The sequence below is a fragment of the Somniosus microcephalus genome, unplaced genomic scaffold, assembly GCF_052327205.1.
Source record: "Somniosus microcephalus isolate GS21.2 unplaced genomic scaffold, FLI_Smic_1.0 unresolved_chr3, whole genome shotgun sequence".
NCBI classification, from domain to species: domain Eukaryota; kingdom Metazoa; phylum Chordata; class Chondrichthyes; order Squaliformes; family Somniosidae; genus Somniosus; species Somniosus microcephalus.
This window is the reverse complement of record NW_028225181.1, coordinates 73,431,954-73,458,734: the sequence shown is the minus strand read 5'-3', so window position 1 is coordinate 73,458,734 and position 26,781 is coordinate 73,431,954. Positions and strand designations below refer to the sequence as shown.

The following is a 26,781-nucleotide window of genomic DNA, read 5'->3' as shown; positions in this document are numbered from 1 at the left end:
TTAACCAAAGGTTGAGCTCTCATCTGGATTTGCTCAGACCCAATGTGCGAAGAAATGTTGAGGATAAACAATTCCAGCACATCAACGAGAAGCCGACAAGGAGCTTCAATGTAGGACAACCAGTCTTGGCCCGTGACTACAGAACAGAGAAATGGCAACCCGGAACGATATGCACAAGGCAGGGGCCATTAATGTACACAGTGGATGTTGGGGAGAACATTGTGAGATGCTACGTCGATCAGATCTTAGCGTCACAGGAACGAGTCTACCTCATGTCTCGAGTACCTGGGGATGAACCCGACATACCGGTAGCATCTACCTCCGAACCAGTAGCAGTAGAAACCGATGAACTAACCGACAAAAAGGGGCCAGAATCGCCTCCGCACCAAGAACAAGAACCTCAGGAAAGGCGCTATCCCGAAAGGATCAGGAAGCCGCCCCAAAGACTGAATCTATAAATGGACTATTTTCAGTTAATGTTGCATGTTAAAGATGTTAATTGTTAAATGAATGTTATGGTACTGTTCATCTAAAAGGGGAAGAATTGTTGTGTATGTACCTTTAAGAGAGAACTGTTTTACAGCTCCTGTATACTGTAGTACCGGCAGTGACCACACCTGTATATAAAGCCGGAGCAGGATTCTGTACCCCAGTCTTGAGACTACTCTATTCCAGTAAATACCTGTTGATTGTTAAGTTACAGCATCCGTGTAGTTCTTGGGGAAACATCCTGTTTAAAGAATCACGGATCTAACACTAGGGTTGTAAAAGAGGTGGCTGAAGAGATAGTGGATACATTGGTTTTGATCTTCCAAAATTCCCTAGATTCTGGAATGGTCCCAGCGGATTGGAAGGTCGCAAATGTAACACCGCTATTCAAGAAAGGAGGGAAGAGAGAAAACAGGGCACTGCAGGCCAGTTAGTCCGACATCAGTCATTCGGAAAACACTGGAATCCAGTGTTAAGGAAGTGGTATCAGGGCACTTAGAAAAATCATAACATGACTAGGCAGAGTCAACATGGTTTTATGAAAGGGAAATCATGTTTGACAAACTTATTAGAGATTTTTTGATGATGTTACTAGCAGGGTAGATAAAGGGGAACCAGTGGATGTAGTATATTTAGATTTCCAAAAGGCATTCGATAAGGTGTCACATAAAAGGTTATTGCACAAGATTCGGGCTCATGGGGTTGGGGTAATATAGTAGCATGGATCAAGGATTGGTTAACAGACAGAAAACAGAGAGTAGGGATAAACGGACCTTTTTCAGGTCGGCAGGCTGTAACTAGTGGGGTGTCGCAAGGATCAGTGTTGGGGCCTCAGCTATTTACAATCTACATTAATGACCTAGATGAAGGGACAATGTGTAATGTATCCAAGTTTGCTGACGATACAAATCTAGGTGGGACGGTAAGCTGTGAGGAGAACACAAAGACCTCGAGTCGCTTCGCCAGGAGCAATTGGAAGACAAGCACAGGCAGCGCATGTCAACCCAAGCGCCCCACCCACACCCCACACCGCCCTCTTCGCCCCAAGCGCGCGCGCGCACCCCGCCACACTCACCGCACCATCCGCCGCTCCTCAGTCCCGCCGCCATTTTATCTCCTTCCTCAAACAGGAGCCTCATCCGGGGACTGCGAGCAGCGCCGTGCATGCGCACTGCGGCCACGCAGCGCGCGCTTAAAGTCCCTCACGGAGTCCATCTCTTCTATTGGCTGCGACTCGTAGATTGACAGCTGCGCTAACCAATCGCAGCCCACAACGCCTCGGGGCCCCGCCCACTGTGTTAAAAGGCCGCCGCCAGCTCCGGGGTCACGTGGCTCCTGATCGGCCGTTCAACCGCCTCAGCGCGCGGGTGAGGTCATAGCCCCGCCCACCCGCGAACCCTTGTTGCCCAAGGTGCCGGCCGACTGCTGTCCCTTCTCCCCGGGCGGGCGGCTGTCCTTCCCCCGGGGGGGGGGGTGGACTCCTCTCTAACTCTGTTCTCCAACTGCTCCTCCCCCCCCCCCCGCTCCGGCTTTTATAGCAGCCGCCGGCCCCGCCCCGTTCAGCCCAGCCGCGCCTTCTGACTGGCTGAAAACCCGGCAAATCTCCGCCTCTGATTGGCGCGTTTTTCAATCCGCTCCAACCTCGGACACCAACGAAAAAGGCGGCTTATAGAATAAGAGCTCGTCTGTGAATCAGACTCGTTATTGTTAAAGTGATGGCCCTCTGTGGGACTGAATATTAACCAGTTATTAAAATAATTGCATCTGTGGGACTGAATATTAACCAGTTATTAAAATCACTGCATCTGTAGGACTGAATAATAATCATTATTGTTTAAATTATTGCATCTGTGGGATTGAATAATAATCATTATTGTTAAAATAATTGCATCTGTGGGATTGAATAATAATCATTATTGTTTAAATTATTGCATCTGTGGGATTGAATAATAATCGTTAAAATTATGGTATCTGGGACTGAATAATAATTAAAACTATGGCATTTGTGAGACTAAATAATAATCATTACTGCTAAAGATTGTCATCTGTGGGACTGAATAATCATTAAAATGGCATCTGTGAGACTGAATAATTCATTATTAAATTGTGAATTATGGCAAATTGATCCTTTAAAATTACTGGTTCCTGAATTGACAGATTTAATTTCATTTTAGCTTTTCAGCGACCCGCTTGTAAATGAGATGCCGGTGTCGGGTCGGGGTGGACCTGCTTCAGCACCTTGTAGATGTAGATGCTGTAACTCTGCTTCCTGCGCTTCTTCTCGCCTTTGGCCCGCTTCTTGGTGGCCGCTTTCTTCGGCCCCTTTTTCGGGGCGATGCCCCTGGACGCCGCTTCAGTCCTGGTGAATGGACGCGAGGGTTTGTGATGGAGAAAGTCTCCCGGACGCGCTATTTAATAGCTAGCCGTATGCAAATGAGGAATCAGAAAGTGAAGGATTCCTATTGGTGAACCAGCGCATAAGTATCTATTGTGAGTTAGGAACAAGGGGTGCAACCTGGCCAATCAGAAACGCTCATGGTGTTGCAGCTGGTTTCAGGCACGTGGGGGAGAGTCTCCACATGGCTGCAGCTTGAAAAATATATTACAATAGGAAAATACTGCGGAATCTGAAATAGCAACAGAAAATGCTGGAAATACTTGATGAAGGGTCCCAGACCTGAAACGTTAACTCTGTTTCTCTCTCCACGGATGCTGCCTTGCCAGCTGATTATTTCCAGCATTTTCTGTTGAAAAATATATTTTTGGTACCATAAGTTGCCCTGTTAAATTGCAGACTGCTTGCCCGACATTGATCCAGCTGAATGTTGGGAAGACCGGTCCCCGCCACTAACTGCGTCCCCACGTCACCGACTCCCTCCCTCTCCCTGGGCAGCTGGCTGAACCAGACTGTTCGCAACTGTGGTGCCATATTTAAACCCCCACCCCCGCCCCCTCAGATGAGCTTCCAACCACATATCCACGCCAGCACTAAGACCGCCGATTTCCGCCGCCGGTACATCACCCGACCCCGCCTCTGCCTCAGCTCATCTGCTGCTGAAACCCTCATCCACGCCTTTGTTATCTCTAGACTTGACTATTCCAATGCACTCCTGGCCGGCCTCCCACATTCCACCCTACGTAAACTTGAGGTCATCCAAAACTCTGCTGCCCGTGTCCGCACTTGCACCAAGTCCCGTTCAACCATTACCCCTTGTGCTCGCTGACCTACAGAGGCTCCCGCTTAAGCAACGCCTCAATTAAAAAATCTCATCCTTGTTTTCAAATTCCTCCATGGACTTGCACCCCCCCTCCTCCCCCACACACACACAAAGCTAGGTGGGCATGTGTGCTGTGAGGAGGATGCCGAGAAACTCCAAGATGATTTGGACAGGTTGGGCAATTGGGCAGATGCATGGCAGATGCAGTATAATGTGGATAAATGCGAGGTTATCCACTTTCGTGGCAAAAACAGGAAGGCAGATTATTATCTGAATGGCAATAGATTGGGAAAAGGGGTAGTGCAACAAGACCTGGGTGTCCTTGTGCACCAGTTGTTGAAGGTAAGCATGCAGGTGCAGCAGACAGTTAAGAAGGCAAATGGTATGTTGGCCTTCATAGCGAGAGGATTCGAGTACAGGAGCAACGATGTGCTGCAGTTGTACAGGGCCTTGATGAAACCACACTTTGAGTATTGTGTGCAGTTTTGGTCGCCTTATCTGAGGAAGGATGTTCTTGCCATGGAGGGAGTGCAGCGAAGATTCACCAGACTGATACCTGGGATGGCAGGAATGACGTATGAAGAGAGATTGGGTCGATTAGGCTCATATTCGCTAGAGTTTAGAAGAATGAGAGGGGATCTCATTGAAACTCATAAAATTCTAACAGGACTAGACAGACTAGATGCAGGAAGGCTGTTCCCGATGGCGGGGAGTCCAGAACCAGGGGTCATAGTATAAGGATAAGGGGTAAGCCATTTAGGACGGAGATGAGGAGGAATTTCTTCACCCAGAGAGTGGTGAACCTGTGGAATTCTCTACCACAGAAGAGAGTTGAGTCCAATTCATTAAATATATTCAAGAAGGAGTTGGATATATTTCTTAAGGCTAAAGGGATCAAGGGATATGGGGAGAAAGCAGGGACCAGGTACTGAATTTGGATGATCAGTCATGATCGCATTGAATGGCAGAGCAGGCTCAAGGGGCCGAATGGCCTACTCCTGCTCCTATCTTCTATGTTTCTATGTTTCCAGATTCGTCGTGGTTTGCTGTGCACTTCACAACATGGTACAGCATCGTGTCTTGCAGATGCCTGAGGAACAAGTGGCTCATCACATAGCCTCCTCAGATGAGGAGGAGGAGGAGGAGGAGAGTGACAACGACCAGCTTGCAGAGGCGCATCAACCAGCGGCAGCAGCATGCGAGCACATTGCTGGCCGGGATGCAAGGCACGCACTCATCTTGGCCAGATTTGCTTAACCTAGCCAATCAAGCACTTTTGCCTCACAGCTTCTTACCAGAGCATCGACAATGGCCAAGAACCTGCAGTTCCTACCACTCTGACCACCATACTGACAATTGCAAGTCATCCTAAGCCCTCAATGTGGAAGTCCCATTAGCGATATTACACACGCCACAACTGCAACAGTTGACATCAGAATTTTTAATGACAATAACCAACTGATGGCTTTTTAACATTAAACATAACGGCCCAGAAATTCGGGTCGGGGGCTTCCCGCGGGTGCAAGCCCCCGACCTACACTTACCTAGCGCTCCGGCCGTTGAGGCCTGGGCCTGCGTGAATTTCCTCTCTGAGGCCTGGCCCAGAGGTCAGTGCGCTGTGCTTCCGTGTTCCAGGGGCGTAGTTAGTGTGATGCGTCCCCTGGGATCATGTGAGCCATGGGCAGCCAATCAGAGGAGGGAGAAGATTGACAGAAAGACCTGTCAGAACGTATGAATGCTGAGGGCCCAAAACAGTACTTAGCATTCAAATAAAAAAAAATTTAAATCACACTTTTTAAATAAACTACAAATTACATTAAATAACTATTTTAAACAATAATTTAAATTTTTGAAAATAATAATTTTATAAAAAAACAGGGCTAAAAATAAACTTACCTTACTTTAAAGTATTTAAAAATAATTAACCTGTGGAAAAAATGTTTTAATTTTAATTAATTGACCACTTACCTTGTAAAAAGCAGGCTTTACGCCTGCTTTTTAAATGTGTAAATCCTACAGGCTTACCCTCAAGTGAAAACCTGTAAAAAAAAACTAAGTTCAAAGCGGACGCGCAGCCTCCCCTGCGCGCGCGTTCCACCGCTGAACCCCTTTGTTCAGAGGATCGGAAGTGCCGGTTTCCCGCGCATGCGCTGTGCATGCAAGAAACTGGTACTTCCATCGGGTCCACGCGTGAGTACCCCGTGCGTACTCACGCGCTGGGACCAGAATTTCTGGGCCAATATTTCACCCAAGTGACTACCCTTGTGACTACTTGTGCATTATCTTCCTTTTACGCGTGCTCCTACGTGGTGCTTCCCCTGTGGCTTCAGCGGATGTGGAGGCCCCTTGCTCACTTTTTTGCTGCTCCTGTCTCGACACCTTTGACGGGTGTCCTCTGGGATTGCGAACATGTGGGGGCTCGGCAACAGTCTGCTGCTCCTGCGACTGTGCAGGGGTTGAGATGCCGATTTCAGTTGGGTGGGGACTCTGGTGGGTCTCTGACCGAGGTCTCTGCAGTGGCATGGTCGTGTGAGCGCTTGGAGTGGAGCCCCCACTTCCTTGTTGTATGCCACCAACATCCCTCTAATGTGTCAGCTCCACTTCAGAGCTAGCAAGTAGCTTGACAGCACCTTAGAGCTGACCATTGCTCCTCAAGAGATATCAGTCTATTCTGAACAAATACCATGTTTTCCATACCCTGGCGACTAAGCTCCTCCATGGACGTAGTCATCCTCTCCTCTACCATTGCCATCCTCTCCTCTACCGTAGCCAGCCTTACCATGGAGGTAGCCATCCTTTCCGCGGAGGTTGCCATCATTTCTGTGGTGATGCATTCATGCGCCAACGCCTCCACAAAGGCTCTGCTCATGTTAGTGAAGGACTCCTCCATTCACTCCACACTCGCAGCGACCCTGGAGACAAAACCTGCCAGAGACTCCTGCACCTGTTCCTGGAGTTCCAGCACTGCTCTTCTTCTGGATGGACCCGGAGGCAGAGGGTCAACATGCTGCTGAGCCGAGCTGGCAGAGTCCTGCGCCCTCCGACTAGGACTCTCCACAGCTGTCCCTGTCTCCACCATCTGCTGATGCTCACTTGTGCGCTGTGATACACCAGGTGACAACACTGCACTATCTCGCAAAGGTACCACCGAAGTGTGAGTGTCTGCGCTGGTGCTGGGTGCACTGAATTTTGCTGACGCTGCACCCTCAGAGGTTGCAGCTTCCTCTGAGGAGTTTGGAGGCTCAGGCTGTTCCTCCTGGATAGTGGGGACGGGGGCTTTTGATGGTCCTGTGGGGGAGTAAAGGAAAGAGTCAGAGATGTGATGCCAAGGTTACATGCACATTGAATATTGCAGATGATCAAAAGTCAATCTGTTAGAGCATCAGAATCATTATCAGTGACTCATGCATTGACAATGAGAGAGATGATAAACTATTCTGTCACCAGCTTGCTCTGATGCACCCGTCTGTCCGTCCCCCACTTGCGCATCCTCCTCCACGCCCATGATCTCCAGGGCCGGCTCCTCCGAGGGGGTGAGCTGGGCTACTGAGGGTGGCCTTCCTCCTGTCCTCACTCTTTCCCTCTTATTGTGAGTGATCTTTTCCTGCAATGAGGGAGACAAGTGGAGTTTGAGTGAGAATGAAGGAGTGAGTGTAGAGAATCCATATCATTGGTGGTTAGAAGGAGACAAAGATGGAGTGAGATGGCAAGACCAAGGGCCCTCCCTGTGTGTTGTAAGTTGTTTTCATAGCATCACAGCGATAGGGAGTGTGAGGGCTGCATAGTCGAATAGTTAGGTGAATGTGACCATAGAGAGAGAGGGAATGGGTAAGGGTTCAGGGATGTCAGTGTCAAGTGGGATGTGGAGGAAGAGGTTGTCAAAGCTGAGTGCTGACAAGGAGAGGCAATGGGGATCAGATTGAGGGTGATGGCAAAGGCATACTCACTTTTCCAGTGCGCAGAAGGTCATGAAACCTCTTCCTGCACTGAAGCCAGGTTCTGCGGATGAGGGACAACGAGTTGACCTCCTAGGCCACCTGGATCCGCACAGCCTTCGTCTGCTGGGGAGGCTTCTTCCTCCCTGAAGAAGGGAAGAGCACCTCCTTACTAGCTCTTGCTCCCTCCACCAAAGCTTGCAGGGCGACGTCATCAAATCTGGGAGCAGACTTAGGTCTCCCGCTGCTCATTCTGCCTCCAGGTCCCTCTCACTACAAAGGCCAAAAGGTTGGCAGTCTGCAGAAGAAGCAAGGCTTCTTGCAGACCTTAAATGCAGAAGCAATGATGACGTCATCGGAGGCGAGCTTCAGACTGAAAAAACTAATTGGGCCATGGGTTCCCACACGCTGGAACTCAATTGCCCAATTATGTGAAAATCGCATCAATCTCCCACATCGATTTGGAATGGGGTGGATAACACGAAAAGTGGATGACATGACCCCAGCCCGCCTCAAAGACAAAATCCAGCCTTTGGACTCCAGGGGAATCAAGGGATATGGGGATTGGGTGGGAAAGTGGAGTTGAGGTTGATGATCAGTCATGATCTTATTGAATGGCAGAGTAGGCTCGAGGGGCCGTGTGACCCACTCCTGCTCCTAATTCTTATGTTCTTATGTAAAACTTTAAAAGGAGTAGAGGAGCAGAGTGATTCAGGAGTTCAGGTACAGAAATCTTTAACAGTGAGCAGACAAGTTGATGAAGCTGTTTTAGAAATTGTATAGTGGGCTTTAATAAATAGGGGTGTAGAGTACAAAAGGGCAGAGCTCATGTAAACCTGTACAAAATCATTGGTGAGGCTGCAGTTAGAATATTGTGTCAGGTTCTGGGGCATCTTACTCAAAGAAGGATGTCAAGGCCGTGGAGAGGTTGCAGAGAGATTCACTGAGAGGATACCAGGGAAGAGAGCCTTTAGTTATCAGGAGAGATTGGAGAAACTGGGCTCTTTTCATTAGAACAAAGAAGGGTGAGAAGAAATCTGAGGGAGGTGTTTAAAATCTGTTCAGGAAGATCAGGAAAAAGTATTTCACTGGTCGGTGAGTCAGTAACTAGAGGGACTTAATTTCAGATTATCACCGGAAGAATGAAGGGGGTTTGGAGGATTTGTTTCAGCAGAGGATTCGGACGCAGAAGGCCCAGGGTGGAAGACCCAGAGGAGAGAGTCCTAGGCGGGAGGCCCAGCATGGGGGACCCCAGGTGGGAGGCCCAGCATGGAGGACCCTAGGTGGGAGGCCCAGCACGGAGGACCCTAGGCAGGGGGCCCAGGGCGGAGGACACAGAGGAGAGTGTCCTCGGCGGGAGGCCCAGCATGGAGGACCCCAGGCGGGGGGCCCAGGGCGGAAGACCCAGAGGAGAGTGTCCCAGGTGGGAGGCCCAGCACGGAAGACCCCAGGCGGGAGGCCCAGCACGGAGGACGCTAGGCGGGGGGCCCAGGGTGGAAGACCCAGAGGAGAGTGTCCTAGGCGGGAGGCCCAGCACGGAGGACCCCAGGTGGGGGGCCCAGGGCGGAAGACCCAGAGGAGAGAGTCCTAGGTGGGAGCCCCAGCACGGAGGACCCCAGGCGGGGGCCCAGGATGGAGGACCCAGAGGAGAGTGTCCCAGGCGGGAGGCCCAGCATGGCGGACACCAGGCGGGAGGCCCAGGGCGGAGGACCCAGAGGAGAGTGTCCCAGGCGGGAGGCCCAGCACGGAGGACCCCAGGCGGGGGGCCCAGCACGGAGGCCCAGGGTGGAAGGCCCAGAGGAGAGAGTCCTAGGCGGGAGGCCCAGCACGGAGGACACCAGGCAGGAGGCCCAGCACGGAGGACCCCAGGCGGGGGACCCAGCACGGAGGACCCCAGGCAGGTGGCGCAGCACGGAGGACCCCAGGCGGGGGGCACAGCACGGAGGACTCCAGGCGGGGGGCCCAGCACGGAGGACCCACGGCGGGGGGCCCAGCACAGAGGACCCCAGGCGGGGGGCCCAGCATGGAGGACCCCAGGCGGGGGGCTCAGCACGGAGGACCCCAGGCGGGGGGCCCAGCATGGAGGACCCCAGGCGGGGGGCCCAGCACGGAGGACCCCAGGCGGGGGGCCCAGGGTGGAAGACCCAGAGGAGAGTGTCCTAGGCGGGAGGCCCAGCACGGAGGACCCCAGGTGGGGGGCCCAGCATGGAGGACCCCAGTCAGGAGGCCCAGCACGGAGGACCCCAGGCGGGGGGCCCAGGGCGGAGCGGCTGGTCGACAGAAGCGGAGTCGGGAGATGCTGTGGGTGAGCATGCTGCACGGTTTCTAAAGTTGAAGAACGGTCTCCGGCCCGAATGAGTTCCAGCGGCCCCGCCTGTGCTCCATTTGGTGGCAGCTGTGATGCTTTTTCTTGGTAACGGGTGCCGGTTTGTGCGCTGCCATTCTGGTGGAGGAAAGACAGACTGTTTCCATCTGTAGTATGGAGCTTGAGCGGCCATAAGATGGGAAAAGAGAACGGAATAAAAGTGAAAAAGGAAAATAAAAGGAAGATAAAAGGCAAAACACAGTAATATCGGCAAGGAATAATGAATGTCTTGATGGCTGGGTCCTGTGAGTGATAACAGCAAGAAGAAGGAAATTTGAGTAGTCGTTTTCCTCTTTTACGTATTTGAGAAAGTGGTCGGCTTCTTTTCTGTGGGAAAGTTGAAGACTGTGGACAAGGATCATGACATTATATGGTTAGATAACATCAAGTGAAAACGAGGAGTTATTAGAGTGCCAATAGGACTGGCGTAGAACTGGTATTTACTTGTTTTGTTGAAGAAGTTTCGGGTTCTGGTTAAAAGTAGTTTACTTGAAGTTTTAATTGATTTCTGATATGGTTATGGGACTTTGTATATTGTGGTGTTATTTAGTGTTAAAGCCTTCCTTAATCGAACGAACGAAGGCTCAAGTGAACGCATGCATGCGGACACAAATAATACGCACGCACACACAATGGAACTTACATTCGACCAAATGAAGGGCCCTCGCTCCCCAGGATGAAGGCCCGCTTGGTGAGCGTGAGGCCTGCCGGACGGATGAACGAACACACGCATGCACACAGGTAGACAAATAACACGTACGCACGCATACACAATGGAACTTACGTTCGACCGAATGAGGGGTTCTCGCTCCCTAGGATGAAAGTTGGCATCCTATTGGGTGAGCGTGAGGCCTGTCTGGACGGATGAATGAACGCACGCATGCGCACATGTAGACAAATGAAATGCAGACCTGCACAATGGAAGTGACGCTTGAGCGAACGAATGAATGGAGGAATGAATGATCGAATGATTGAGCGATGCCAGTTGGACTTTCTTTTCTTGGTTTATTCAATAGTGGCAGTTTGTACTGTAAACATTATTGATTTACCTGTAAAAATGTATTATTGTATTTATATTGTTGACCATAAAGCTGTTTTTTGAGGCTTTATCCTTTTTATTGTGGTCAATGAATGTAACGGATTTACTATGTAATTGATGAGTTATATAAGTACTGTTGTACTTGAATGTTAAAAAAGGACAACAGGTAATACCAAGCAAAAACAAAGAGTTACCAGATTGCCAATGGGACTGGCGTAAAATTGTTTTTCACTATGGGTACCTGTACTGTTAATATTATTGGTTTATCTGTAAAATTTACCACTGCATTTATACTGTTAACCCTAAAGCTGTTTTTAAGGCTTTGTTTTATTGCGGCTAATGAATGTAATGGATTTATTATGTCATTGATGAGTTGTAACAAGTACCACCATATTTAAATAAATATGTTTGATTTTTTTTTAAATGAACCCCGGGGGGGCACGGGCTGCTCACACCCCGAGTGCGGCCCCAGGCCCCATTATTAAAATACTCAACATTATCCACTTCACACACACCCCGAGTGCGGCCCCAGGCCCCATTATTAAAACACTCAACATTATCCGCTTCACACACACCCCGAGTGTGGCCCCAGGCCCCATTATTAAAACACTCAACATTATCCACTTCACACACACCCCGAGTGCGGCCCCAGGCCCCATTATTAAAACACTCAACATTGTCCGATTCACACACACCCGGGGTGGGCCTCAGGCCCCGAACAAGAGCCTCCGGGCCGGGCGTTTGCCCCGAGCGGGGCGGCAGCTGCGGGGCTTTCTCCCGACGACAGGCCCGGGGTAATGGCCGCCATCTTGAGAGGCTCAGGGGGCAGCAGGGCGCATGCGCAGCCTCCTTGGCCAGGAACCAGGAGGAGAGAATCTTGTCAATTTCTATCCTGGACTCACAGTGATGGCTTTTGTAAACTCCTTTTACAGGCTGTGAGAAGGGCAGCATTTACACACCACAAACTCAGACCAACAACTACTTTCCTTTATATAGCACCTTTAGAAAGTCACAGTAACGCAGTCAGACAATAATCGATACACATACTTTGTTTGTGGTCCAGTGCACTAACACAAAGTTCCTTCACAACTGTAACAATTTTATTGTGGTTGCTGTGAAGGCTGCGCTAACTCTGCTTGTACACCTGGTCTCCAAAGGAGACAAAACCGGACTAATGCTGCCGAGCTCAGCTCTCTCCATGTTTTTCCAGTGGCTGAAGGGTCTGTAACCCTGTCAGGGGCGCCCCTGCCACAGGGCTCAATATCCACCCCCTCCACAACTGGTGCACTGTGTCTGCAGTATGTACGGTCTACAAGATGACCACGGTCAGGCCGTGTGGAGTCAATGGCCAGGCAGGAGAATGGATGGAAAGATCGCAACAAACTTCCCTCAACTCCAACCCTCTGATTTCCATTTTGTAGCCATCTTTCCATCCATTCTGCTGCCGGGCCCTTCACTCCACACGGCCTGACCTGGGTCATCTTGTCGATCTTACAAACTGTTAATGGATCGCAAGCTGGTTACAAAACAGAAAACAGAGAGTAGGGGTTGGGAGTAGCTACTCAGACTGGCAAAAGGTGGGAAGTGGTGTTCCACAGGGATCGATGCTGGGATCACTGTTGTCCATAAACGATTTCGACTCGGGAATCAGAAGAACAATTTCAAAGTTTGTCGATAACACCGAAAAAGGTAGAGTTAATACTGAGGAAGACAAAATGCAAGAAGCTATTAATACATTTCAGCATGGGGGTGTAATTGGCAAATTAATTTCACTGTAGATCAGTGTGAGGTGGTGTGTTAATTAATTTCACTATAGATCAGTGTGAGGTGGTGTGTTTTGGTGGGAAGAATAAGGAGGCCACACATTACTTGGAAAAGGGGGTGAAATTGGGTTGCTTTGTGACTCCTGTGATATTCAGCAGGAGGGTAGCGGCGGCGGTAGCCGACAGCGCCCCGCGGCACTGCACGGCCGGCAATGACGTCCTCGCCGTGCGCAGCACACCGGCTGCAACCTTGGGTTGCGCCCCCTGACCTATCGCCGGACGATATGTCCAACAGGGTCAGGGGTCGTTCTTGCAGCCGTGGCAGCGCCAGTTAAAGGGAAGCTGTCGGGCGGCAACATTTCATTTTGGCCGACTGCCAGCACCTGCATCCCTTCCCCTTCTTTGGGGTGTCAGCCGCGATCGCTCAGCCCGGCGTTCCTCTTGATCCGACACCCGCTCCCCTGTGGTCCAGCAGGGCCCCAGTGTGCGCAGTGCTAGGCCCCTCCCCTTTAGTCACGGAGGGAGGTCTGCTATGACACGGTGCTATGTGCCGACGGGCGTGGCGCTGTTACACGAAGCACCGCAAAATTCACTGGTAGCGCCTCAAGAGGGAGGGGAGCGCTTCCAGTGGCACCCCGCCTCCTGCTTGGGGCGCTAGCACTGAAATTAATGCGCAGGGGCGCATACTTTGTCAGGGGGCTAAAATTAGCCCCGGTGACGTTAGCAACCCAAAGGGGGTGCCACCGAATTTCCCCCTAAGAGTCTAAAGGGGCTGGAGGAGCAGAGGGATCCAGGGATCCAGATACACAAATCACTAAAAGTAGCAACACAGGTTAATAAGGCCATTAAAAAAAAGCACTGGGGTACATTCCTAAAGGAGCCTTCTGTTCCGTGCCTAGGAGTTCTAAACCATGGCAGTGAGCGGCTGGGATATGTTTCTCACATGCCTCGAGATTAACCCTCATGGGGACTTTGCTGTCAGTGAAGAGAGAGAAGAAAGGCCAAAGTGCCGTCTGCCCCTCTCAGTGTGGCCCTGAAGGACTGTGTCCAGGCTGGAGTTCTGTTCCTGTCGTACGATCCTCCCCCAGATTGTCCTTTCTGAGCTCCAGCCAGGTGATGCTAAACACTCAGGTGGGAAAGACAAAAATCTACAACAATGTGTTTTTAAAAAAGTTGATTTATTTGACATATATCCAGAATATTAAACTCCAGCCAAGTTCCCGGAGTTATTAACATCAGCAGAAACAATCCCCACCTGTCAGAATGAACATGGTTCAGTCCTGGATGTGATTAACAGCAGCAACAACAGCAGCAGAATCCAATCCCTGCAGTCACTTGTGCACTCGCTGGTGTGTCAGGAGGTGGGATGACTGAGTGAATCCCTTCCCACACACAGGGCAGGTGAACGGCCTCTCCCCAGTGTGAACTCGCTGGTGTGTCAGCAGGTGGGATGAGCAAGTGAATCCCTTCCCACACACGGAGCAGGTGAACGGCCTCTCCCCAGTGTGAACTCGCTGGTGATTCAGCAGGTTGGATGACTGAGTGAATCTCTTCCCACACTCAGAGCAGGTGAACGGCCTCTCCCCAGTGTGAACTCGCTGGTGATTCAGCAGGGTGGATGACTGAGTGAATCCCTTCCCACACACGGAGCAGGTGAACGGTCTCTCCCCAGTGTGAACTCGCTGGTGATTCAGCAGGTTGGATAACTCAGTGAATCCCTTCCCACACTCAGAGCAGGTGAACGGCCTCTCCCCAGTGTGAACTCGCTGGTGATTCATCAGGTTGGATGACTGAGTGAATCTCTTCCCACACTCAGGGCAGGTGAACGGCCTCTCCCCAGTGTGAGTGCGCTGGTGTACAGTGAGCCCAGATGATCGCCTGAACCCAGTCCCGCAGTGAGAGCACCTGAACGGTCTCTCGTCTGTGTGAACACGTTGATGGCACATCAGTTCCCCGGAACTTTTAAAGCATTTCCCACAGTCCGAGCAATTAAAAGGTCTCTCGTCAGTGTGAACTCGCCGGTGTGACAGCAGTTTGTATGAATTAGTGAATCCCTTCCCACACTCAGAGCAGGGGAACGGCCTCTCCCCGGTGTGAACGGTGCTTTTTGCATCCATATTCAAAGGCCGATGATATTCAGTTCCTGATGAATCGAGTGACTGTCAGATCTTGACGTGATGTTTGGTTTGAGTTTCCCGTCTGCAAATCCTCCCCTTCCAATACCCTGTAAAATGAATTTAAAACAGGGAGCGTGAGAGAACCCACTAAAGAGGCAGGTTGTGAAATTGAGCTCAATGAATCTGGTCATTTGTGGGGCCGGCACTAGAAAAAAGTGACCATGAAAGCTGCTGGATTGTCATAAAATCCGACTGGTTCACTAATGTCCCTCAGTGAAGGGAATCTGTCACCTGGTCTGGGCCTCTGGCCTCTATGGGAGGAGAGAGAGAGAGAGAGAGAGGTGGGAGTGGGAGGGGGCAAAGGAGATGGACTTTATACATCTGCAACTCGACCAGAACTTTGACAGAACCTCCAAAACCCACAACCTCCAGCACCTAGAAGGACAAAGGCAGAAGGTGCATGGGAGCACCATCACCTCCAAGTTCTCCAAGTCACACACCATCCTGACTTGGACATATATCGCCGTTGCTACATCATCACTGGGTGAAAATCCTGGGACTCCTTACACAACAGCATTGTGGGAGTACCTTCACCACACAGACTGCAGCGGTTCAAGAAGGCGGCCCACCATCACCTTCTCAACGGGAAAATGGGGATTGGCAACATATTCTGGTCTTGCGAGCGACGCCCACATCCCAAGGATGAATTAAAACAAATCTGCAGATGTAAACTGGATTAAAAGCCTCTACAGAAATACTTATTCCTAAAACAATACTCTTTTACATTGTAGGGACAGTGTCTGTGTAACAACCTAATCTCCCCCAGAATCCACCTCCCTTGACAGTCTCACATTGGAAATTGTTGGGTCCTCCTGGGCTCAGAAGTACTGGGGGTTAAACCCAGCTGCTTCTGCTCCATCTCCACTCCAGCTCAAACAGAAGCAACAAAAAGACCTACACAGGCGGCCAGGGACCTACCTTCCGTCAGCCTGCAATAAAACTCTTCCCGACAGCTGCTGACTAATGGCGGCCGCAGCACCCACAATTCACCGCGCCCCAGAAACCACTCTATCCAACTCGCTGATTTACCCGCTGAGAGTGCGCATGCTCCCCGGGGCTGCGGGTCATTCTGGGAGCCTGGCTCCTGTCCTTTGGCCCGAGTCGGACTTGGTGGAACCGGCTGAAGAAACCGGAAAGCGGCGGCTCGGATGGGGTAGGCGCTGCACCCAGGGTTTCCTGGTGCCAGGGCCCTGGCTGCATGTCCGCCGGGCCCGGCCGCTCTGATTCTGATTGAGGTTCTTGATGAGGTAACAGAGAGGGTTAATGAGGGCAATGCGGTTAACATGTTGTACATGGATTTCCAAAAGGCGTTCGACAAGTGCCACATAATAGGCTTGCCAGCAAAGTTGAAGCCCATGGAATAAAAGCGACAGTGGCAACATGGATACGGAATTGGCAAAGTGACAGGAAATAGAGTAGTGGTGAACGGTTGTTTTTCAGACTGGAGGAAGGTATCCAGTGGTGTTCCCCAGGGGTCGGTACTAGGACCACTGCTTTTCTTGAGATATATATATATATATATACATACATATATATATATATCTATATATATAAAGCGGCTCTTCTGTCTGTCCCGATGTCTGTCTGTCTGTCCGCCTGGTCTCTATACGTTTGGAAGTTACAGAGCGTACCGACGCGCGCGTCGCCTCAAAAGAAAGCTTGCGATTCCGGACCGGTCATAGGCGTATTTACGTTTCGGCCGGACAAAAATCCCGCCCGCGGTATCCCAAAAACGTTCAGCGTTCCGCTCATTAGCATCTCATTAGCGACCGTGTGACGTCGAGGTCTTCCTACAGTTGAGTGTCGAGTGACTCGACGATTGACCAATCCTACGCTTCGGTGACCTGACCGGTCGACCAATCGGTGCGTGTGTGGGCGGGCCTTATCCTTCTGAACCGAGGTGAGTGGCCGCCATCTTGATTTTCCACGATTTTTTCCCCCACACTTTCTGTGTGTTAGGGAACTAAGGTAAATATTTCAATTATGTGTTAGGCAATTAATTAACAATTTATTTGAGTTTTATATTGTGTTTAGCAACCCCCCCCGCCTCCTCCTCACCCTCGCGCAGGGGGGACTCGGGGCCTGAAGCTGAAAAAATTTCTCTCTCTCTCTCTCCCTCTCTTCCCTCTCTCCTTCTCCTCTTCCCTCTCTCTCCTTCTCCTCTTCCCTCTCTCCTCTTCCCGCTCTCTCCTTCTCCTCTTCCCTCTCTGTCTCTCTCTACTTCCCCCTCTCAGGTGTCGCGGACGGAGCGCGGGCGCGCCGCCCAAAGTTTCTCGCTCGCTAACGGCCTTGCCGGCTCCCGCGGGCCGCTCGCACTGACCGGGCATGCGCCGCCCGCACTGACCGCGCATGCGCCACCCGCACTCACCGCGCATGCGCCGCCCGCACTCACCGCGCATGCGCCGCCCGCACTCACCGCGCATGCGCCGCCCGCCTGCCCGCAGCGGCCGTCCATCAGCCGCGCGATACGCGGGGGACCTCAGCAACGGCACCGGACCTCAGGCGCTAGGCAGGGGGAGGGGCCGGAGAGAGGGACAGAGGGGAGTGGGGGAGCGGGGGAGGGGAGGGGTGAGAGGGAGACAGGGGAGGGGAGGGAGAGAGGGGAGAGGAGGGGAGGGAGAGAGGGGAGGGAGGGATAGGACAGGGAGAGGACATGACAGGGAGAGGGGGGACACACAGGGGCAGGGAGACCAAACGCCCCAAAATTGCCCTCGCGCCCCAAAATTGCCCTCGCAACGCAGGGCTCCCCAGCTAGTGCATGTATGTATGAGTCGATCTCTCTGTCTGTCCTTCTGTCCTCGGGTGTGCGTCTGTCCGGCTATGCGCTCGAAAGTTATAGAGCGTACCTACGCGCGCGTTACCTCCGAAGAAAGCTTACGCTTCCGGGACGGTCGTAAGCGTATTTACTTTTCGGTCGCACGAAAATTGTTCGCGCCTTATGCAAAAAACCTTCAAAATTAAACTCATTATCTGCTACTTAGCATTGATTGACTGACGTCAAGGTTCAACCAATCCTGTGCCGTCACGATTGACCAATCCGACAGTATGGTCCCCTGATGGTTGGCCAATCGGTGTGTGTGTGTGTGGGCGGGACTAATCGTTTTCATCTCAGGGATCTGGCAGCCATTGTTTCACTAACATTACTTCAGCTTCCAGCTCAAACTACTTTGATCATCCAGCTTTGAAAAAGTTAGTATCTCTTTTAAAAATAACATAAGATTTACCAAAAACGTTTTATAAGTATTTTCACTTTCATCTTTCAAGGTATTAAAAGGTAGAAATGTTGCCCGGCAGCAGATTCACAAAGGGACAGAGACAGGGCCCAAAAGCCTGGGACTCGATTTAAAATGTTGCTCGGCAGCAGATTCACAGAGGGACAGACAGGCCCCAAAGCCTCGCACTCGATTTAAACCGCCCGGCCCAAAACAGCCCTGGCAAAGCCGGGCTCCCCCAGCTAGTATATATTATATCTATCTATCTAGGATACATCTGTCTGTCTATCTGTCTGTCTGTCGAGCTATACACTCTAAAGTTATAGAGCGTACCTACACGTGCGTTACATCAAAAGAAAGCTTGCGATTCCGGAACGGTCGTAAGCGTATTTACGTTTCGGCCGGACAAAAATTGCGCCCGCAGTATCCAAGAAACGTTCAAAATTCCGCTCATTATCTGCTCATTAGCATTGAGTTACATCGAGGTCAACCAATCGTATGGTCCAGCGACCCGACGGTCGACTAATCGCGGCGTGGCGGGGGCGGGTTCCTGGCGTGTGTGGGCGGGCCCCCCTCGAGTCGAGTGACAGGACGATTGACCAATCCTACGCTTCAGTGACCTAACGGTCGACCAATCGGTGCGTGTGTGGGCGGGCCTTATCGTTCTGAACCGAGGTGAGTCGACGCTATCGTGATTCCAAACTTTTCATTTCTTTTTCCCGCTTTCTGCGTGTTTCTTTTCAAATCTACATTTCCACCAAAAAAAGTCGCTTTTAAAACACAAAATGTTTAAAAAAGTTAATTCATTTGTAAATCTTTTTTCTAACCTCTATAATTTTCCTACCTTTCACCGTTTTTCCAGGCAGGCCTCGAAGCCTGGGCGTCTGTTGCCCAGCCACGCCCGAGCTACGCACCGGCCATCCCGCTGGGCCCGATTCCGAACCAGCGGCCAGCCATCTTGGTAAAGGCTGGCTGGGCTCACTGCAAGCTCCTCGCGCTGCACGGCGCACCTCCACACAGAGCGCGGCCAGAGGGAAGCGAGCAGGCTCGGGGGGGGCGGGGCTCGGGAGGGGGAGCGGAGAGGGTTACTCCGGCAACCGGGCTCGCCAGCCGCAATCGGCCGTCTCAAGCCGCTCAGGCCCGGAGATCGGGAGGCGGAGAGTTACCAAGGCAACCAGGCCGGGCCAGCCGCAATCGGCCGTCTCAGGCCCGGCCTCAGAAGGGCGGGGCTCGGGCTCACCGGGGCGCTGCGCTCGGCATGTCAGTGCGTGGGGCGGCACGGAGCTCAGCGGAGCCATCGCCGGCAGAGGGGAGAGGGTCTGCTGGCTCCCCCCTCCCATTCTCCCCCCTCCCTTCCTCCCCCCCTTGGTGACCGGGAGGGGTCGCTGTGCCGGACTCAGTCCAAACCGTCGCTCCCTGTGCGCATGCGCGGACTATCGTCTGTCAATCAACCATCAGCCAGAAGAGGTCGCTGGTGAGACCAGTGAAGAAAGAAAAACTTGCATTTCTATAGCGCCTTTCACCATCACCGGATGCCCCAAAGTGCTTTACAGCCAATCAAGTACTTTTGAAGTGTAGTCACTGCTGTAATGTAGGAAATGCGGCAGTGAAATAGCGCACAGCAAGCTCCCACAAACAGCAATGTGATAATGACCAGATAATCTATCTTTTTGTTAAATCTGTTTCTCTCTCTACGGATGTTGCCTGGCCTGCTGAGTGTTTCCAGCATTTCCTGTTGTTATTTCAGATTTCCAGCATCCGCAGTATTTTGCTATTATCCTTTTGTTACATTGATTGAGGGATAAACATTGGCTAGGACACCGGGGATATTTCCCCTGCTCTTTCCCAACAAACCGTCTATATTCTCCTGTAGCCTGAGGCTTCCCTCCTCGCTATTTACCACTCCACCAATTTTCATGTCATCTGCGAACTTACTGATCATACCTCCTACATTCATATCTAAATCATTAATGTACACTACAAACAGCAAAGGACGCAGACCCTGTGGTACACCACTGGACACAGGCTTCCAGTCACAAAAACAACCTTCGACCATCACCCTCTGCCTCCTGCCACTAAGCCAATTTTGGATCCAATGTGCCAAATTGCCCTGGATCCCATGGGGTCTTACCTTCTTGACCAGTCTCCCATGTGGGACTTTGTCAAAAGCCTTACTGAAGTCCATGTAGACTACATCAACTGGACTGCCCTCATCCACACACCTAGTCACCCACATCAAAAAATTTAATCAAATTGGTTAGACATGATCTCCCCCTGACAAAGCTATGCTGACTATCCTTGGTTAATCCTTGCCTCTCCAAGTGGAGACTAATTCTGCCCCTCAGAATTTTATCCAATAATTTCCCTACCATTGATGTTCGGCTCACTGGCCTGTAATTCCCTGATATATCCCTACTACTACCCTTCTTGAATAATGGTACTACGTTAGCTGTTCTCCAGTCCTCTGGCACCTCCCCTGTGGCCAGAGAGGTTCTGAAAATTTGTGTCAGAGCCGCTGCAATCTCCTCCCTTGCCTCACACAGCAGGCTGGGATACATCTCGTCTGGGCCTGGGGGTTTATCCACTTTTAAGCCCGCTAAAACCACTAATACCTCCTCCCTCTCAATACTAATTTGTTCAAGTATATCACAATCCCCCTGCCTGATTTCTATGCCTGCATTGTCCTTATCCATAGTGAACACAGATGCAAAATATTTATTTAAAACCTCACCTACATCTTCTGGCTCTGCACACAGATTGCCACTTTGGTCCCAAATGGGCTCTACTCTTTCCCTCGTTATCCTCTTGCCCTTAATATACTAACAAAACACCTTGGGATTTTCCTTTATTTTGCCCGCCAGTGTTTTTTCATGACCCCTCTTCGCTCTCCTAATTTCTTTTATTAAGTACCCCCCTGCACTTTCTGTACTCCTCTCGGGCTTCCACTGCTTTTAGTCCTTTGTATCTGCCAAAAGCCACCCTTTTTTTCCTAATCCATTCTTGTATGTCCATCTCCAGCACCGGTGTGTATCTGAGTCAATGGGCCTCTCTCTGACCATTCTCCCCAGTCCATCTCCAGGACCAGTGTGTATCTGAGTCAATGGAACTTTCTCCCCAGTCCAACTCCAGGACCAGTGTGTATGAGTCACAGGGACGCTCTCTGACCTTTCTCCCCAGTCCATCTCCAGGACCAGTGTGTATCTGAGTCAATGGGACTCTCTCTGAACTTTCTCCCCAGTCCATCTCCAGGACCAGTGTGTATCTGAGTCAATGGGACTCTGACCTCTCTCCCCAGTCCATGTCCAGGACTAGTGTGTATCTAAGTCAATGGGACACTCTCTGACCTTTCTCCCCAGTCCATCTCCAGGACCAATGTGTACCTGAGTCAATGGGGCTCTCTCTGACCTTTCTCCCCAGTCTATCTCCAGGACCAGCGTGTATCTGAGTCAATGGGGCTCTCTCTGACCTTTCTCCCCAGTCCATCTCCAGGACCAGTGTGTATCTGAGTCAATGGGACTCTCTCTGACCTTTCTCCCCAGTCAATATCAGTCTTTACAGTAGAAGACACTAAGAATATCCCAACACTGGACAAACAGGGGGCTAAAGGGGGGGAGGAGCTAAACATGATCAAAATCACTAAGGAAGTGGTACTCGGTAAAATAATGGGACTCAAGGCAGATAAATCACCTGGACCTGATGGCTTACATCCTAGGGTCTTGAGGGAAGTGGCGGTAGGGATTGTGGATGCATTGGTAATAATTTTCCAAAACTCCCTGGACTCGGCAAAGGTCCCGGCAGACTGGAAAACTGCTAATGTAACACCCTTATTTAAAAAGGGCAGTAGACAGAAGGCTGGAAACTATAGACCGGTTAGCCTAACATCTGTGGTAGGTAAAATTTTGGAGTCCATTATTAAGGAGACAGTAACAGGACATTTGGATAATCATAATTTAATAGGACAAAGTCAGCATGGTTTTATGAAGGGGAAGTCATGTTTGACAAATTTGCTGGAGTTCTTTGAGGAAGTAACATATAGGGTGGATAAAGGGGAACCAGTGGACGTAGTGTATTTAGACTTCCAAAAGGCATTTGACAAGGTGCCATGCAAAAGATTATTGCTTAAGATAAAAAACCACGGGATTGGGGTAATATTCTGGCATGGATAGACGATTGGCTATCTAACAGAAGGCAGAGAGTTGGGATAAATGGTTCATTCTCAGACTGGCAATCAGTAACTAGTGGTGTTCCACAGGGGTCAGTGCTGGGTCCCCAACTCTTTACAATCTATATTAACGATTTGGAGGAGGGGACCGAGTGTAACATATCAAAGTTTGCAGATGATACTAAGATGGGAGGGAAAGTAGTGAGTGAGGAGGACATAAAAAACCTGCAAGGGGACATAGACAGGCTAAGTAAGTGGGCAGAGATTTGGCAGATGGAATACAATACTGGAAAGTGTGAGGTTATGCACTTTGGCAGGAAAAATCGTAGAGCAAGTTATTATCTTAATGGCAAGAAACTGGAAAGTACTGAAGTACAAAGGGATCTGGGGGTCCTGGTGCACGAAACTCAAAAGGTTAGTATGCAGGTGCAGCAAGTGACTAAGAAGGCCAATGGAATGTTGGCTTTCATTGCTAGGGGGATAGAATATAAAAATAGGGAGGTATTGCTTCAGTTGTACAATGTATTGGTGAGACCGCACCTGGAACACTGCATACAGTTTTGGTGTCCATACTTAAGAAAGGACATACTTGCTCTCGAGTCAGTACAAAGAAGGTTCATTCGGTTAATCCCGGGGATGAGGGGATGGACATATGAGGAGAGGTTGAGTAGATTGGGACTCTACTCATTGGAGTTCAGAAGAATGAGAGGCGATCTTATTGAAACATATAAGATTGTGAAGGGGTTGGATCGGGTGGATGCAGGGAAGATGTTCCCGATGATGGGTGAAACTAGAACTAGGGGGCATAGTCTTAGAATAAGGGGCTGCTCTTTCAAAACTGAGATGAGGAGGAACTACTTCACTCAGAGGGTGGTTGGTCCATGGAATATGCTGCCCCAAAAAGCTGTAGAAGCTACATCATTACATAAATTTAAAAGAGAAATAGACAGTTTCCTAGAAGTAAAGGGAATTAAGGGTTACGGGGAGCGGGCAGGAATTTGGACATGAGTCTAGGTTCGGATCGGTCATGGCCCTGAGGGTAGCGGAGCGGGCCCAGGGGCTGTGTAGCCTGATCCTGCTCCTATTTCGTGTGTCTAATTCTGTTAGATTCAGGAGATGGTTCTGTGATAGTGGATTGGCGTTTAGGACCAGATCAGCCATGATCTTATTGAATGGCGGAGCAGGCTCGAGGGGCCGATTGGCCTACTCCTGCTCCTATTTCTTATGTTCTTATGATATGTCAGACAGGGTCAGGGGTCGTTCCTGCAGCCGCGGCGACACCACTTAAAGGACAGGTGTCGGGCGGCAAATTTTTATTTTGGCCGACTGCAAGCACCTGCCCCCTTCTCCTTTCTCCTTCGGGGTGTCAGCCGTGATCGCTCAGCCCGGCGCTCCTCTTGATCCGACACCGCACTCCCCGGTGGTCCAGCAGGGCCCCGGTGTGCGCAGTGCTAGGCTCCTCCCCTTTAATCAGGGAGGGAGGTCTGCTATGACGCGGTGCTATGTGCCGACGGGCGTGGCGCTGTTACACGAAGCACCATGAAATTCACTGGTAGCGCCTCAAGAGGGAGGGTAGCACTTCCAGTAGCACCCCGCCTCCTGCTTGGGGCGCTACCACTGAATTTAATGCGCAGGGGCGCTAACTTTTTTAGGGGGCTAAAATTAGCCCCGGAAACGTTAGCAACCCAAAGGGGGCGCCACCGAATTTCCCCCTAAGAGTCTAAATGGGCTGGAGGAGCAGAGGGATCCAGGGACACAGATAAACAAATCACTAAAAGTAGCAACACAGGTTAATAAGACCATAAAAAAAAAAGCACTGGGGTACATTCCTAAAGGAGCCTTCTGTTCCGTGCCTAGGAGCTCTGAACCATGGCAGAGTGTGGCTGGGATACGTTTCTCACACGCCTCGAGATTAACCTGCACGGCAACTTTGCTGTCAGTGAAGAGAGACAAGAAAGACCAAGTGCCGTTTGCCCCTCTCAGTGTGGCCCTGAAGAACTGTGTCCAGGCTGGAGTTCTGCTCCCGCCGTACGATCCTCCCCCAGATTGTCCTTTCTGAGCTCCAGCCAGGTGATGCTAAACACTCAGGTGGGAAAGACAAAGATCTACAACAATGTGTTTAAAACAAAGTTGATTTATTTGACATCTATCCAGAATATTAATAACTCCGGGAAATGGGCTGGAATTTATCAGCAGAAACAATCCCCAACTGTCAGAATGAACATGGTTCAGTCCTGGATGTGATTAACAGCAGCAACAACAACAGAATCCAACCCCTGCAGTCACTTGTGAACTCGCTGGTGTCTCAGCAGGTTGGATGACTGAGTGAATCCCTTCCCACACTCAGAGCAGGTGAACGGCCTCTCCCGAGTGTGAACTCGCTGGTGTCTCAGCAGGTTGGATGACTGAGTGAATCCCTTCCCACACATGGAGCAGGTGAACGGCCTCTCCCCAGTGTGAGTGCGCTGGTGGACAGTGAGCGCAGATGACTGCCTGAACCGAGTCCCGCAGTGATGGCACCTGAACGGCATCTCCCCAGTGTGAATGCGCTGGTGTACAATGAGCTCAGATGACCACCTGAACCCAGTCCCGCAGTGAGAGCAGGTGAACGGTCTCTCCCCAGTGTGAACACGTTGATGGTGTATCAGTTCCCCGGAACCTTTATAGCACTTCCCACAGTCCGAGCAGTTAAAAGGTCTCTCCTCAGTGTGAACTCGCTGGTGATTCAGCAGGGTGGATGAATCAGTGAATCCCTTCCCACACTCGGAGCAGGTGAACGGCCTCTCCCCGGTGTGAACACGCTGGTGTGTCAGCAAGTTGGATGAATTAGTGAATCCCTTCCCACACTCGGAGCAGGTGAACGGCCTCTCCCCGGTGTGAACACGCTGGTGTGTCAGCAAGTTGGATGGATTAGTGAATCCCTTCCCACACTCGGAGCAGGTGAACGGCCTCTCCCCGGTGTGAACACGCTGGTGTGTCAGCAGGTTGGATGAATTAGTGAATCCCTTCCCACACTCGGAGCAGGTGAACGGCCTCTCCCCGGTGTGAACACGCTGGTGTGTCAGCAAGTTGGATGAATTAGTGAATCCCTTCCCACACTCGGAGCAGGTAAACGGCCTCTCCCCAGTGTGAACTCGCTGGTGTATCAGCAGGTTGGATGAATTAGTGAATCCCTTCCCACACTCAGAGCAGGTGAACGGCCTCTCCCCGGTGTGAATGCGCTTGTGTCTCGATAGGCCAGAGGGTTGGCTGAAGCTTCGTCCACACACAGAACACGTGTACGGTTTCTCCCCACTGTGAACGGTGCTTTTTGCTTCCATGTTCAGAGGCCGGTGATATTCAGATCCGATGAGTCGACTGACTCTGTCAGATCTTGAAGTGATGTTTGGTTTGAGCTTACCATCTGTAAGTCCTCCCCTTTCAGTGCCCTGTAAAATTAATTTAAAACAGGGAGCGTGAGAGACAACCCACAAAGGCAGGTTGTGAAATTGAGCTCAGTGAATCTGGTCATTTGGTGGGCCGGCACTAGAAAAAAGTGACCATGAAAGCTGCTGGATTGTCACAAAAACCCAACTGATTCACTAATGTCCTTCAGGGAAGGGAATCCACCACCTGGTCTGGGCCTACACAAGACTCTGGCCTCTATGGGAGGAGAGAGAGAGAGAGGTGGGAGTGGGAGGGGGGAGGGGGCGAAGGAAAGGAACTTTATACATCTGCAACTCGACCAGAACTTTGATAGAACCTCCAAAACCCGCAACCTCCACCGCCTAGAAGGACAAGGGCAGCTGTTGTATGGGAGAACCATCATATCCAAGTTCCCCTCCAAGTCACACATCATCCTGACTCAGATATATTCATAGTTACTGGGTCATAATCCTGGAACTCCTTACCGAACAACATTGTGGGAATACCTTCACCACACGGACTGCAGTAGTTCAAGAAGGCGACTCACCACCCCCTTCTCAACGGGAAACTGGGGATTGGCAATATTTGCTGCTCTTGCGAGCTACGCCCACATCCCAAGAATGAATTAAAACAAATCTGTAGATGTAAACTGGATTAAAAGCCTGTACAGAAATACTTGTTCCTAAAACAATACTCTTTTACATTGTAGGGACAGTGTCTGTTTAACAACCTAATCTCCCCTAGAATCCACCTCCCTTGACAGTCTCACATTGGAAATTGTTGGGTCCTCCTGGGCTCAGAAGTACTGGGGGTTAAACCCAGCAGCTTCTCCTATATCTCCACTCCAGCTCAAACTGAAGCATAGAAACATACAAACATAGAAACATAGAAGATAGGAGCAGGAGTAGGCCATTCGGCCCCTCTAGCCTGCTCCGCCATTCAATGCGATCATGCTGATCATCAAAATTCAGTACCCGGTCCCTGTTTTCTCCCCATACCCCTTGATCTCTTTAGCC

The 26,781-nt window shown here is 50.8% G+C and overlaps 1 protein-coding gene across 1 annotated transcript; it reads right to left on the bottom strand.

Annotated features, from left to right (window-relative positions):
- Nucleotides 1–13,974: 13,974 nt before the first annotated feature.
- On the bottom strand, nt 13,975–26,284 carry LOC147092022 (uncharacterized). Its single transcript, XM_085976994.1, has 2 exons — nt 24,655–26,284; nt 13,975–14,659 (listed from the first exon to the last, which is right to left on the bottom strand). Exons 1-2 carry the CDS (start codon nt 25,678–25,680, stop codon nt 14,141–14,143), a joined length of 1,545 nt encoding a protein of 514 aa, XP_085833120.1. The 5' UTR covers nt 25,681–26,284; the 3' UTR covers nt 13,975–14,140.
- Between the last annotated feature and the right edge of the window lie 497 nt (nt 26,285–26,781).

Bases quoted from the DNA above. Each gene is read 5' to 3' on its own strand.
- LOC147092022 (XM_085976994.1), bottom strand. From the start codon at position 25,680: ATGGAAGCAAAAAGCACCGTTCACAGTGGGGAGAAACCGTACACGTGT. The intron at 14,660-24,654 runs GTTCACAAGTGA...ACTGTACACCAG, and splicing joins ACCTGCTGAGACACCAGCGA to CGCACTCACACTGGGGAGAG.